Genomic DNA, 15,515 nt, shown 5'->3' on the forward strand with positions numbered 1-15,515 from the left:
GTTGAACCCACAGCGTAACACAAACCAGAACTTCTGTGTTCTGTTCTACAGTGGATTCAGTGAAGCTAACAGCTAACTACAGCTAACTGAGATTCATCAGAGACATGATGCTGCTGCAGTTGTTGTTCCAACACTGAAAGAAGAACATTGTCATTTCACTGCATCCATCAAACACTCGTCCACACAACACGCTGCAGACACACACATCACATGACATTTACACTCACACACACACTGAGGTCCAGCTTCAGGAGACACTGACTCAGGGTGAGAGCTCCAAACTAACCTGCTTCCTGCAGCCTCTTTGTCTCCATGCAGCCAGCTGTCCAGTCATGTCCATCACTGTGGTAGAACAGGGGAACTGTCCTCACTGTCCTCAACAACACACACATCCACTGAGACATACTCACAACATCCTCAGGAGGCATCTGGGACTGGAGCTCCTCTTCTTCACCTCTCAGCTGCTCACAACAAAACACACTTTAACTAGAAAACTCAACCAGTCTCATGTTCAGTGAAAACATTAAAGCTCACACACAGTCTCACTTCTACACAACTATTGTGTATGTAGTCAACAAACTGGTCTCTGCTGAGAAACACTTACACCAAATGATTGTGTGTCCAGCCTGGTCTGATCCCATCCTCATTATCAGTCTACACACATCTACATATATACAGTCCTGTCACACAGCAAACTGACTGCACACACTGTTCATCTAACTACAGCTGTTCAATGGGCTTTTCTCTGGAAAATACTTTCTACTGTCTGGATTCACAGCCAGTGTTACTGATGTGACTGACAGACGAACTATTCACAGCATGAAACGAAGAAATACACTGCATTAAAAACACAACAAGTACACAACAACATTAGCAGGAGTCAACAACTGTGGAGCTGTTATCAGGAAATATGAGCACACTGAGAACTGACATTATTTAAATACTGAATATCTCTGAATGGAATTCTCCTCTAATGGAAGATGATATGCTGTGTTGACCATCAAATCAGAGAAGCAGGACATTTATTCTGAAAACATATTCATTAAGTCATGTTGGGTTTGAAAATTTCACTGGTATTACTTTACACTTTCAACATTTTTCACTTTTACTGCACTATGTCAAATATTCAGGTAAAGACCCCACAACACTACGAATACTCAAAAAACAAAACAAAAAAAAGAAAGACAAAAAACACTGCATTAAAAAAATAAATGTTCTCCGCATTAATTTACTACTGTCACTATTAATTTATTGGTGTCAGCTTTAAGCACACCTTCTAACCGCTACACCTGGGTTGATAAAAAGATGCTTCCACCAGGTTTGTCCTGAGTCCTCCACATTGTAAACCTGCTAACAGCTAACTACGTCTAAATAAGTTTACTGTGACTTCAGTTAACTAACAGTTGACTGTGTCCTAAAATCCATCATTCAGCTCCACAAACAGCTGCACAGTCCAGTTCACTGAAAACACGTTAGCTAACAGGATGCTAACCTAGCTAACGGAGCTAACGGTTATTTCCGGCCGTTAGCTAGCTAGCTCGTCATAAAGCCTCCTGAATGAGTCCAGGTTGTCTCAGTCAAACTTTACTGAACCTTCCTGGAATAAAACACCATCTTCCTCACCTCAGCCTCCTTAGTTTCTCCTCCAAAAAGCGGCTCCATGTTTTAGTCCTCCTTCTCCTCCCGCCATCTCTCCGTAGAAGCTTCCAAAGTCGTTAGCTGAGCTCAGTGCGCCTGCGCAGACAGGCCGCTTCTCCACAGTGTTTCTGGATTCAACAAAAGTCGCTCAGTTTCTCACTTCAAGTCTGTATTTGTTATTGAATGTCAACATAGAACACGAGACAGAAACGCAGAGCTGCATGTTGGAGTCTCAGCTCAGTGTTGATGCAACAGCGCCACCTGCTGTCCAAACCAACAAACTAACAGTTCAAGTCACATCTGCTCTGCTTCTGTTTCAATCACATACCAGACGTCCTTCATGTCCACTGCTGTGTGAGGGAGGCTTCTTCTTGCTGTCTGACAGTCTCATAGCAGCCACACACTCATTTTCCTGCATCTGCAGCTCACTGAAGGACCAATAACACACAAAATACACACAGTCACTACAAAAACATGCAACACAGCTGTGGATGTTTGTTTCATTTCACCTCATGTCACAAATAAGAAGTCACAGGAGCTAAAAATACAACACAACTCAAGCAGTTCAGTGAACAACAGGATCACAATTCAGTTTCCACTCAGGTTTGTTTTTGCTCAAACTGCTGCTTCCTGGAACTTTGTTGTAAACCTGCAGACTGGATTGTGTTGATTTTCACTTCAACTATCACATCACTTTTCTTCTGCAGCTTTCAACAACTTCCTGCAATAAAAACACACAAAACACTTCATTCACTCTGTGGGAACAAACAAACCAACTTTATTAAGTGTATTAAAAGTGACTGTTGTTGAAATGTCAAGTCAGTAAATCCTGCTGAAGGACTTCAATCTTTCATCAACAGATTCTCTTCATCCAAGTCGGTCTGTTGAAGCAGTAAATCAGCACTGTGGAGAAATACAGTCAAACTCTCCCTGCTATTATTCAAGTTATTTATCTGCTCAATTATGACACAAGGCTGGTAATTCTTCACATCTTAGTCCATGTCTGGATCTTCAGGACACACTTCATCCTCTCAGCACACACTGTCCTGATCATCACCATGACATCCAGCTGCAGAGAGAAGAAGAAAGAACACAGGAGATCAGTGAGTGTTTTCAGAGAATCCCTTCATCAGCTGTCAGTCAGTGATGCAGCTCATCAGCATAAAGAGCAGCAGGACTTCAGTCCTGTTCAGAGCAGCAGCTGTGGAGTGAAGCCAGTTTCCTCTCAGCTCTGATCTCACAGCTTCACTGAGAAGCTGCAGGTTTACAGGAAACTCTGGATCTTTGCTTTGGAGAAAAAAACTGAGATTGACTGGAATCTTCTACTAACCTCAGAGTTTTCAGGCTGCAGTCTGGATTCTCCAGAAAACCATATAGCTGCTTCACATCTGTATCCTGCAGTTTGCTTCCTCTCAGGTCCAGATGTTCCAGATGGGAGGGGTTGGACTTCAGAGCTGAGACCAGAGAATCACAGCTGATCTCTGACAAACTGCAGTCGCTCAACCTGAATAAAGGATAAAAGATGTGTATAAAATCATTGATGATCCATCAGATGTGTTCAGGTTCTGAATGTTCAGATCAACGTTACTTTGTCCTCATCAATGAACTTTTCTCTAAAAGCAGCAGAGTGACTTCATTGTGTCAATCTTCAGATTAAGTAAAGTCAATCTTTAGAAACACTCACAGATACGTTCACTTCATTGTGGTTCAGAGAGAACTGACTGATACATGGATCTCCAGATTAAACATGACTTAAAGATGCTGAGATGGCAGCTCAGAAAATAAGCACACCTCTCGGACCTGCATCAGAACATTCAATGTTATCTGTTTGTCTGAGCAGACCAAGAAAATAGACATGAACATTGAATAGTAATCTGGATGTGTTTGGACACAAAACAGATGAAGATCAGTTGGTCATGAAATATGCAATGCCTATGGAAAGTATTCACCATCATTTAAAGTTGGATTTCTAAAATTGCTTTTCAACAATGAATCATGCTCAGAATTTGGCTTTTTGGACAGTAATTTACACAGAAAGGCTCTTTCATGTCAGAGTGAAAACACATTTCAACAAAGTTATGTTAATTATTTAACAATATACAAAATCTAAAATGGAAAATAAGGATAAAGCATTCAATCCCTTTAAAGCAACTCACCTTATTCAGCACAGGCTGAACCAGTTGGTGCACAAAGTTGTTTCACGCAGTTAGAAAAACAATAAAATCATCTGAGAGGTCAAAAGCTCATATCAAAGCTCATAATAGATCTCGACTTGACTTCACCAGAAACTATGAGAGAGACTGGGAAGTCAATGGGAAGAAGGTTTAAGCTGTTTGGCAGTCAGACTAGATGCTATTGGTGCATTCCAATATCCTGATGACCATACTATATTACTATACAGTCTGCCTAAAAGATTTAGCGCATTCTATGTCAAAAGTAGGGTGTCAAGAACCCAGATGTACTCCTACATCTGGTCGGATTGTTCAGTTTTCAAGCCAGCATGATTTTCCAGCCATTCTGACCCACAGTTCTCTGCAGAGTTATGTCAACTATGTCATGGTGCGTCGCACAAATATAAACAGGCTAAACGGACAAAGTGGATAGGCATGTTACAGTTTATTTAGCATTTCAGACTGCGATGGTTAAAGTTTAAGGTGCAATATGAGGACGAAATAGCATTTTCCAATCATACATATATATATAGTGCATGAAAACATGTGCACTTTGCAAGGGTTGCTGCAGTATGTACTGAAAATAGAAAGAAATAATATGCCATTTGCAACACAACCTTGGTGGACATCAAACACTGCACATCAAAATAAACACACCACCCCTACCATGAAGCATGGTGGTGGCAGCATCATGACGTGAAGCACGGTGGCGGCAGCATCATGATGTGAAGCACGGTGGTGGCAGCATCATGATGTGAAGCACGGTGGTGGCAGCATCATGACGTGAAGCACGGTGGCGGCAGCATCATGACGTGAAGCACGGTGGCGGCAGCATCATGACGTGAAGCACGGTGGTGGCAGCATCATGATGTGAAGCACGGTGGTGGCAGCATCATGATGTAAAGCACGGTGGTGGCAGCATCATGATGTGAAGCATGGTGGTGGCAGCATCATGACATGAAGCATGGTGGTGGCAGCATCATGACATGAAGCATGGTGGAGGCAGCATCATGATGTGAAGCATGGTGGTGGCAGCATCATGACATGAAGCATGGTGGAGGCAGCATCATGATGTGAAGCATGGTGGTGGCAGCATCATGATGTGAAGCATGGTGGTGGCAGCATCATGACGTGAAGCACGGTGGTCGCAGCATCATGATATATGAAGCATGGTGGTGGCAGCATCATGACGTGAAGCATGGTGGTGGCAGCATCATGATTTGGGGATGCATGTTGACAGCATAAAGTATTTATTGTAAATTCTTGAAAATTAACCTAAATTAAACTGATTGTGATTCAATGTTGAAAAGCAGTTAAAGTGGAAATCGTCCGATAGGGTGAATATCTCTTATAGGCAAAGTATTGGACCTAGAACAGGAGCAGACAGACAGGTGTGTCTCCAAACAACAGTCACAGGGATTCTGATTCCTGCTGTCCACACTGTCAATCATCTCTTCATTCTACAACCCCCGCTGGAAGGAATCTGAATTGCATGAATTCAAAAAACATTCAGTGAACTGACCTCAGAGTCTCCAGTTTACAGTTTGGACTCTTCAGTGCGTCAGACAAATGTTTCACTCCTGGATCCTGCAGCTGGTTGTCACTCAGGTCCAGTTCTGTCAGAAGGGAGGAGTTGGACTTCAGAGCTGAGGCTACGACTTCACAGTGACTGTCTGCGAGTCCACAGTGCCAAAGTCTGAGATGACGCATGTTGGACAAAACATGATATGAGAGAGGACACTGTATGTTTATTTCAAGCATAATTAAGAAAAACACGTTCCTGTCCACTATTTTAAATGTTGAGCTCAGAGAACAGTAAAGTTGGGGAAGATGATGACGTCTGCTTCACCTCCATCACTGAACATTTATTAAATATATATTTCCACAGTGAAACTTCTGATGTCCACATTTTCAACATTTTCAGGAAATCTTTGAACATTTTTTGGTGGAAAAAAAGAAATGTTAAAAATGTTTAAGAACATTCACAAAAAAAAAAATCAACCAAAATCCAGCGAATTTCGCTGGATTTTGGTTGATTTGGCAGCATCAACATTGTGACTGAAATCACTGGTTTTATTCCTGAGGTTACATTTTACAGATAATAGCTTATAGGATAATCGCAAAAAAAAGATAATTTCTTCATTTTACATATAAAGGCATCCAGAAATCATGTTGATTACAGTCTAAAAACGAAATTACACACCATAACTACAGTATTGCCATAATATATGTATCATTCCAGATTTGGAGGACCTTTGGGCTTCAAAATGTTTGAAAAATCAGCCTTCTCTTTTCCAGTTTTCTGATCCATATTGATCAATAATAGATAATAAACTACCAAACGTGTAATTGGCTCAGCTTCCACATCAATGGTAGCATTTTTATTCCATGTTTTCTGTGTTGTTTGCTAACCGTACTCTAATCACAGTAACAGGGTTGCTAATCCATGCTAATGTGATCTTTTTCTCAGCAGTAGAAGCTAGATATTTAGCTGCTGTTACTGCTGACCAAGAGGACAAACTGACTGATGGAAAACAGTCCAAAGAATTAGTCTGATCCTGATAATATGAGGTAGAGTGAGACATTCAATCAAGGCTGACAATGTGATGAAAAGATGACAAATAGAAGAGAGGACATAGCTTTGCTCGACACATTCTTTATGAACACTGTTGATGATGGAAATGATAAAAACAAGACAGAAAACGACAGAAAGGAGACAGAAAAGGACAAAAAACAAGACACAAAAGACAAAAAAAGACACAAAACGACAAAAACAAAACACAAAAAGACACAAAAAGACACAAAACGACAAAAACAAAACACAAAAAGACACAAAATGACAAAAACAAGACAAAAAAGACAAAAAAGACAAAAACAAGACACAAAAGACAAAAAAGACACAAAATGACAAAAACAAGACACAAAAGACAAAAAACAAGACATAAAACAACAGAGGGGAAACACAAAATGACAAAAACAAGACATAAAAAACAAAAACAAGACACAAAATGATAAAAAAAACAGACATAAAATGACAAAAACAAGTCACAAAAGACAAACATCATCAAGAGGTTATGGTGATCAGGTTACGTTCCATGCATAATAATTATTATTTAAAATATTATGTTGATTTAAAAAATGTTCCCACAATTACAAGAGACATCAATGAAATAAATAATACCAAAAAAGGAGATTTAAATTTAACTGCTTTATTTGAGATTTAATTTGGTCATCAGTGGGGTGGACAAGAGAAAAATGGCACTTTAGGGGGAACTCCAGACTTATTTGGTATTTTAAAAAATCTTCAAGCATTCTTTTCTCCTGTTTTTTTTTTTTTTTTTTTTTTTTAGATTTGGTCTCAGGACAAGAACATTTCCACAACAACTGCATGTTCTAGGATTTTGTACATGGATTATTTGAAATTTGATGTTAGGACCTAAAATGTCCTCCAGTTCTGGAATGATCCACATCTTAAATGTTTGCTCTGATTACATTATAAACTGTGAAAACGCAAAACTTTCACAAAAGACACTTTCTCTATGACCACAGAAATAGAACTGTGTATTTTAAAGTTATAGCTGCTTAATTCAGATAAAAGTAGCTGTGTACTATATAATACTGCAGTATGTCCGTGTAGTTTCTCATTCATCCAGGTCATGGTTATCCATAGTAGTTTAAATCAATCCAACTGGACTTTAAGAAGGTTCCTTGAGGACGTTTCACCTCTCATCCAAGAGGCTTCTTCAGTTCTTCAGAACTTGATTGATTTAAACTACTTTGAATACTGCAGTAACTAGTTTAACATGAAGTACAATCAGTTTTAGGCACTTCACCGGATCTCCACCGGCTTCCATTTCAGCCAGTCCGCTCATCCTCCGGGACATCCTCCGGGACGTCCTCCGGCGTCCACCGGGAACTCTGACCGCAGTTTGCTAACTTCTCCTCCGCCAGACTGCTCAACTTTCTCCTACTAGCTGTTTAAAACTGTCAGATTTAACGTCCAAAACCTCAAACACAAGACCTCTTCCGCTGGACTTCCATCCATCCATTATCTATACACCTCTTAATCCTCACTAGGGTCATGGGGGGGCTGGAGTCTATCCCAGCTGACTCAGGTGAAGGCAGGGGACACCCTGGACAGGTCGCCAGTCTGTCACAGGGCTACATACAGAGACAAACAATCACTCTCACATTCACACCTACGGGCAATTTAGAGTAATCAATTAACCTCAGCATATTTTTGGACTGTGGGAGGAAGCCGGAGTACCCGGAGAAAACCCACGCATGCACAGGGAGAACATACAAACTCCATGCAGAAAGATCCCGGGAAAGCCGGGACGCGAACCAGGGATCTTCTTGCTGCAAGGCGAAAGCACTACGCCACTGTGCAGCCCCCGCTGGACTTCCTTCTCCTAAATCAAACACGAGCACCGGAGTTTGTTTACATCAGCAAACCGCGTCCCTCCGTTGAGCTATCGCGAGAACACCAAAATCACGTCGGTCCCAGGTAGAGCTCTCCTTCTTCCTGATCAGCCTCTTTTAAGTCCGTGTATATTTTGGGTCCGTGTATATTTTGGCAATTGGATTTTCCTTTCTGAAATGGGTATTGAAAAAATTGATTAAAAAATCACTAAAAGCAACACTTCCACCCAGTTTGTTTTAGTTTGTTGGTATTTATCGGTGGAGCAGCAGCACATTTTCCACAGACAGTTTTACTGTCCGTTGTCTTGTTTTAATCAGTTTTCAGTTCAGTAATTCAGTCCTTCGGCTGATTGGACCAACAGACACTGAAGGACTCCGACAGCTGGTCGGTAATAAATGATAATTTACTGATCGGTGCCGGTTTTAATGAACCTTATGTTCAACTTCAGAGTCAGATATAATGTGAGCAGTGAACCCCAGGAGTTGGTGGAGTTTATTTGTGTGTGTTGACCAGAGAAGAGAGTTAGCATCCAGTGAATATTAGCTTTAATGTGAATCAGCGATGCTGACCGAGCTAGCTGAGCAGTCCTGATTAGCAGCTAAATGTAGCATCAAGCTAACGATGTATGTGTTGTTTCCTGTCAGTAGCTGAAGTGTGTTGTGTTCCTGTAATGTGGTTCATTAAGTTCATAAAACTGTGGCTGGTTGACGTTAATGTAACGTTCAGGAAACTTAAATGTGATTAAAACAGTAACGTTAATGTTCTAGTTGTCAGTAATCAGCTTTAATTTGACACTAAAACAGACTCTGATAGTTTTAAATGACATCAGTGTCATGAATTTGTTGAAAATTGTCTCATTTGTTGTTGTGATGTTGCTGCTGATTGATTAAAACCAGATGATCCGTGTTGAAGATACATTTAGTTCTAGTATCAGAAGCACAAGAAGGAAAATGGAAGTTTAGTTCCGTTACATCAAAGATTTCAGGAATAAAATAACTAAATGAGTCTTTATGCCTCAAACTTTATTTTACAATAATGAAATAATCACAGATAATAAAATATAAATAGCAGAGAAAACCTGAGAGAATAATTTCCTGAAAAGTCTGTGAAGGAAAAGCAGCTTTTTATCCTGAAAGATCAGAATCAGCTCCAACATCTGCATCTGACAGCATCAAGTCAACCAGAAAGAAAAGAAAAAAGAAAATGACTTCTTTCTGATCACATCTGTTCCGCTGCTCACAGGCTGCTGCTGCTCACATTCTTCACATTTATAGTCCACTTTTAAAAGTTCAGCAGACAGGTGCTCTGCTTTGGAGTGTGATGATGTCGTCAGTCATGTGGAGAGTGAAGTTTCCGTTTCACCCACAGTGTGCTTTAGGACAGCTGGGTTGGACTTGATGTTTGAAATACTGACCGACAGCTCAGATTTAACTGTCTGTAGTTCTGTTTTGATGGATGTTAAACTTTCATTCAAAGCCACCAGGAGCTGCGTTTTTACAATAACTGCCGTCTCGTTACAGAGTGAAAGTAGCAGTTCCTCCTGAAGGTCAGAGATTGCAGCATCTGAGGGCCTCTTCAAAAGAAGATGTAGTTGATGAAGACGTTCTGGAGCAGGACCAGAAAGACCACGACCAAGCAGCCTTGAGATCTTAGACAGCGTCTCCCTCAGGTGGGTGTCAACGGTGTTCATGGTCAGGTCTGTGGTAATCCTGTCAAAAAACAAAACAGAAAAAAATCTAGATTATAAATCAACATGTAACCAAAACACTCTGTGTATAACGCCATAGCATAGGATGTAGTTCAGAAAATGTCAAAGTATAGTATACGTTTCAGGAATAACATAGTATGGCCTGTAGTTCATAGTACAGCATGTCGGCAAAAAAAAACCCATAGATTATTATGTGGTTCAAAAAGCACAAAATGATAGGATGTTGCCTAAAATTATCATGTATGATATGTGGTTCCAAAAATGTCATAGTGCAGGATATTGTCAAAATAGTATGTTATTCAAGAAAACATCAGAGTATAATATGTCATCTAAAAAATGCCTTAGAATAATATTTCATTGCACAAGTAAAAGTATAGTAATTTTTAAAACTGTTCAAATTCTTATATGTTGCTAAAAAACAAAAAAAAAACCTAAAACAAAAAAAAGTCATAGTAATATGTCAATTAAAAAAGGCTATAGTATAGCGTGTCGCTCTAAAAATGTCACAGTATAGCATGTCGCTATAAAAACGTCATAGTATAGCCTTTGGTCCAAAAAATGTCATAGTTTAGTATGTCGTCCAAAATGTCACCAAAACGTCATAGTTTAGTATGTCGTCCAAAATATCACTAAGACCTCATAGTTTAGTATGTCGTCCAAAATGTGAACAAAACGTCATAGTTTAGTATGTCGTCCAAAATTGGACAAAATGTCATAGTTTAAGATGTCATCCAAAACTGGACAAAACGTCATAGTTTAGTATGTCGTCCAAAATGTGAAAAAAAATGTCATAGTTTAGTATGTCGTCCAAAATATGAGAAAAACGTCGTAGTTTAGTATGTCGTCCAAAATAAGGAAAAAACATATTAGTTTAGTCCAGTGTTTCTCAAATAGTGGGGCGCGCCCCCCTGGGGGGGCGCAGAGGCATGTCAGGGGGGGCGCGGGCAACTGGGAGGAAAAGGTCCTTCAACACGGAACTAATTAGCTGAACTATTGTTTTAACGTCGGCCTGTTTTTCGCGACGTACAACAATACTGAAATTGTGCTGACCCCATAGACTGTATATGCCATAGATATAAATAATAATAATAATAATGATCTTCTGTATATATCTATGGTATATGCACTGGCCGTTCAGACTCCGAAGTACAGACTCCTGAGAACGGGAGAACGCATCGTTAATGTGCAGTCAGAACACCAGCGTACTTGATCACGTCACGTACTCGGCTCATCTCCTCCGATTATTTTTACAAGCAATGTCAAACATACGGCCTGTGGGCCCACCAGACGGTCCATTTCGGCCTGCGGGCCGACTTTACAAATGATAAAAATTACAACATTAACTGTAAATTGTAAATCTGTAAAACTGTAAATTTAAAATAATTTCTAGAACTTGACAAGTTGTTCTGATCATGAAGTGAAATACTAGATTGTTCAGTTCCAGATACCTGTGACTGAATGTTTTGTGTTTTTGTAGATAAACTTTTATCTGGCAGTTAAAATGCATGTGTAAATGATGAACTGAGACATAATAGGCTACTGTTGAAACTGAACTTGTTTTCCTTAAGAAATTTCAGGTTCATAATATTTTGTAAAAAGATACTTCATTAAATGTGAACATTTTCAGAATGTACTTTTTTGAACTAAAACAAAGGAGAAAGTTGGAGTTGTGGTTATTTATAGGTTATTATGCTGTGATTTTACTGGTGGGGCCCACTGGAGATCAGATTGGATTTATGTGGTCCTTGGACTAAAATGAGTTTGACACCCCTGATCTTTACTGTGAAAAACAACAAAATGGAATCAGATAAAATAACACAGCCCTGCATATTCATGTTTTCACAGAAATATATATATATATATATATATATATATATATATATATATATATATATATATATATATATATATATATATATATATATATATATATACGCACAAAGTTATTGGGGGGGCACGAAAGTTTTTTGTCCTCCGAAGGGGGGCCCGACAGAAAAAATTTGAGAACCACTGGTTTAGTCTGTCATCCAAAATATGGAAAAAACGTCATAGTTTAGTCTGTCGTCCAAAATTGGAAAACACGTCATAGTTTAGTATGTTGTCCAAAATATGAGAAAAACGTCATAGTTTAGTATGTCGTCCAAAATTGGACAAAACGTCATAGTTTCGTATGTCGTCCAAAATGTGGTAAAAACGTCATAGTTTAGTATGTTGTCCAAAATATGAGAAAAACATCATACTTTAGTATGTTGTCAAAAATATGAGAAAAACATCATAGTTTAGTCTGTCGTCCAAAATATGAGAAAAACGTCATAGTTTAGTATGTCGTCCACAAAACGTTGTTTTGTCCCGGCTGTCTGAAGTAGGTGAGGAGCAACATAAAAACAGTCCAAACGCTGGTTTCCAGAGGGTTAGACGACTATTTATTTGAAAGAGTAAGTTGACAACAACACAACATGTGAGGGGGTTAAAAGCAAATGGGTGTTAGTAAAATAAAAATAAATCAACAGAACTAAAAGTGAACTTCATGTTGACATTGATGGGCATTCCAACCAGGAACAAAGTAAAAGATCATCAGTATGAAAAAAACCTCTTCCTGTTCACCTCTTAAAACACAAAAACACACTGCAGTAGCATCCTAAACTAAAACTACCAATGGGTTCTCTGTTTTCCTTTCTGAACAGTTCAAAGGTCCCTCTCTATCTCCCTACACATCCACCAACCACTGGAACACATCTCCAAAGTTCTGCTGGGCCAGCTCAGCTTCCCCTCAGAAGAAGTGCTGCCACCTGCCAGATGAAGGAGCCTTTTGAGAGGCAGCTGGCATCGTGATTGGACTGTACTTTGGTCTGTTCCAATCCAGCTTCAGCTCCAGAGACGGCAGGCGGGACGAGTCAACGGAGGCCGGGTGGATGAAGACATGCAGCTGAGTACAATCCAGAAAACAACAGAGGAGGAGTGCAGCAGCCCAGAGCCAGAACAACCAGAGTAGCATCGTATGTCCCTTAGAAAACATCATAGTTTAGCCTTTGGTATGAAAAAACACCATCATATACATCGTATATTGTACAAATAACAAGTCAAAGGAAAGAGACATACATTGTAGAATTGTAGTAATTGTGGGCTGACTGATTTACTGATTATCAGTATTTTATTTTTTACTGATTTACGGTAATAAATCAGTTTAAGAATGGTGCTACTTTGGCTCTGAAACTTAATCTACCTGTGGTCGCTCTGTCTTCTGGAGTGATTTGATTGGTTATACGTCACGAATAAAACTCCTTTAACTTAACATCTGTAAACAAAACAAAAACGTATCAACAAAGTTTTCTGTTAGAGTTTGTGTTCTTCTAAGTTTAACTCCAAGATTTTAAATACTTTCATTTACTGCAAATGAATATGTACTCCAAATGTCTCACTAATAATCATTATCAGCCTTAAAAACCCACAAAACACCCCTCTATACTGGACCACACTTAGTACAGTCCGGTTCCCCCTTCTATAAATCTGCTTGGAATCGTCCACTTCCTGTTTGTCAAAGTGGCCTTCTACCTGGACAGGTTTTGTTGGAGCTCATGCAACAAACATTTTGGGTAACTGCACTTTAATATGGATGGATGACACTGAATTAGAGTCTGTTTTAATGAGACTGAGTTAAGATGTGTAGCTCTGTCATTAAATAGGAAATTATTTCTCAGAATTCACAGAGAAAAGTCTGAAATGTTTGCTAGGTTAGCGTCCCACATGTTCTTTGGCTCAGCTAAAGCTAACTCTCTCCAACTTCTGGATCTCTTGAGTTGCTTGTTGTTAAAATATCTTGCTAGAGGTGCTGAAGCTCAGAAAGTCTGAGATGTTTGTTCAGAATAAGCTCATTCTCACGTCTGATCTGAACTGTCCTCTTTTGTTTGAACTTTCCCTAAACTTAGGAGTTAATGACAGAGCAGCACATCCAGACTCAGTCTCATTTATGTAGAGATTAAACTTCAGTGTCATTCATTGATGTTAAAGTGCAGTTTTTCAAATGTTTGTTGCACATGCTCCCGACCACACCAGTCCAGGTGGAAGACGATGTGAAGAGAAAGCTCCAGAGGATGAATATCACACATTTACGTTGGAAATTAATGCCCTTTAATTAGACGTTGTCATGCAAAAGTTGGATTTCCCTTTAATGATGTTCAAATCTTTGTTGAGTGTTTTGTTGATGTTGGTTTCTAAATGTTTTCTGACACTCGGCCCCAAAGATTAAAACCTTTTACGGCTCACAAGCTGCAACAATTCACACATTATCAACTATCTTTCTGACTAAACTAAGATCAAAAGTGAAAAAATGCCTGATTCCTGCATCATGAATGTAAATCTTTTTGGTTTTTATGACAGTAAACTGAATATATTTGGGTTTGAAATTTTATAAAACAAAACAAGAAATGAATTAGTGGAGAAAACAATCAACAGATTAATGGAGAAAGAAAATGTGTTTTCCAACATATATGGCTGAATTACTCCAACATTACAAGATACATACAATTTGAATACAATTTTATTTATATAACGCCAATTAAAGGTCAAATTGTCTCAAGATGCTTTATTTTTATTTTTTTTGTCATATTTAAAATACGACAAAGTAAGAAATTTAAAGCTCTTGACTAATCCAATTTATTATTTGTTTTTTAACAGACTAATGGACAATTAAAATAAGTTTCTCCACTAAAACTAATAAACATGAGGTCAAATAGAAGGAAGAGTTTTAAATACTGCAGTCCCACGACAAGAATGAAGTTTGTCAACAAAAAAGTAAATCTGCTGGTGGATTCCATTAAAGTCCTAATAAATGATAATAAAGTGTGATACTAAAGGTTTGTGGTGCTAAAAATATCCAAGTAAAGATATCAAGTTGAACATGTGGATGGAGGTTGATAAAAGTTGACTTCCCTTCATTTCTGTGGAGCGATTTTATGGATGGTGGTTAAAGACCTGCTCTTCTAGTCGTCTTCCTTCTAGTCGCTGTAAAAAGTCAGTCCATCCTGGCCGACTTCAACACCTCTTCATGACAACTTGTTCTGCCTCCGATCTGGTGGAAACTCCAGAAACTCGTGAAAACCTGTCGAGACTTGAGGAACTCATCGAGACTGGAAGAATTCGTGGAGACTCGAAGAACTCGTGGGGCGGGGGAAGGTGTGGTGGGTGGTGGGGGGAGGTGGGGGAGTAGAGGGGGGAGGCCGCCACCCACCTCCCCGCCTACTCTCCGCCCTGACTCCACCCAGACTCCGCCTTGGCTCCACCCATGGGTCACTTGAGGAACTACGATGCCAAAGGGACGACGAAATCATTTCTTTGTATCTGATCTGTAGCTCAGTGAGTTAAGGATTTGCCTATGGAGCTGCAGGTCGCTGGTTCAAGACCAGACACTTCTTAAATTTTCTCAAAATCCTGACAAAGACAAAGAAAGAAAACTGCCAGTGGCGGGTCTTGAACCTGCGACCCTCCACTCTGTAGTCCTCTTCTTATCCCCCTGAGCTATTCGCTCAGATACTAATTCTTCTTTTTTTTGCGCATTTGTCATCTATTTTTTGTCATT

General features: G+C 39.4%; 1 protein-coding gene and 1 long non-coding RNA gene across 3 annotated transcripts; one reads left to right on the forward strand and one right to left on the reverse strand.

Moving 5' to 3' along the window:
* Nucleotides 1–2,387: 2,387 nt before the first annotated feature.
* Nucleotides 2,388–5,757, reverse strand: LOC118470968 (NACHT, LRR and PYD domains-containing protein 14-like). The gene is made up of 3 exons (XM_055007093.1): nt 5,332–5,757; nt 2,969–3,142; nt 2,388–2,707 (listed from the first exon to the last, which is right to left on the reverse strand). Exons 1-3 carry the CDS (start codon nt 5,568–5,570, stop codon nt 2,692–2,694), a joined length of 429 nt encoding a protein of 142 aa, XP_054863068.1. The 5' UTR covers nt 5,571–5,757; the 3' UTR covers nt 2,388–2,691.
* A 2,547-nt stretch (nt 5,758–8,304) lies between these two features.
* Nucleotides 8,305–13,136, forward strand: LOC129347950 (uncharacterized). Of its 2 annotated transcripts, none has more exons than XR_008600305.1 (3): nt 8,305–8,412; nt 9,753–9,901; nt 12,625–13,136. It is a non-coding gene; the product is annotated as an uncharacterized LOC129347950 (long non-coding RNA). The 2 variants fall into 2 exon arrangements; XR_008600304.1 differs by lacking the exon at nt 8,305–8,412 and adding an exon at nt 8,447–8,616.
* Nucleotides 13,137–15,515: the final 2,379 nt, after the last annotated feature.

Source organism: Amphiprion ocellaris, chromosome 22 (genome assembly GCF_022539595.1).
Source record: "Amphiprion ocellaris isolate individual 3 ecotype Okinawa chromosome 22, ASM2253959v1, whole genome shotgun sequence".
NCBI lineage: Eukaryota > Metazoa > Chordata > Actinopteri > Pomacentridae > Amphiprion > Amphiprion ocellaris.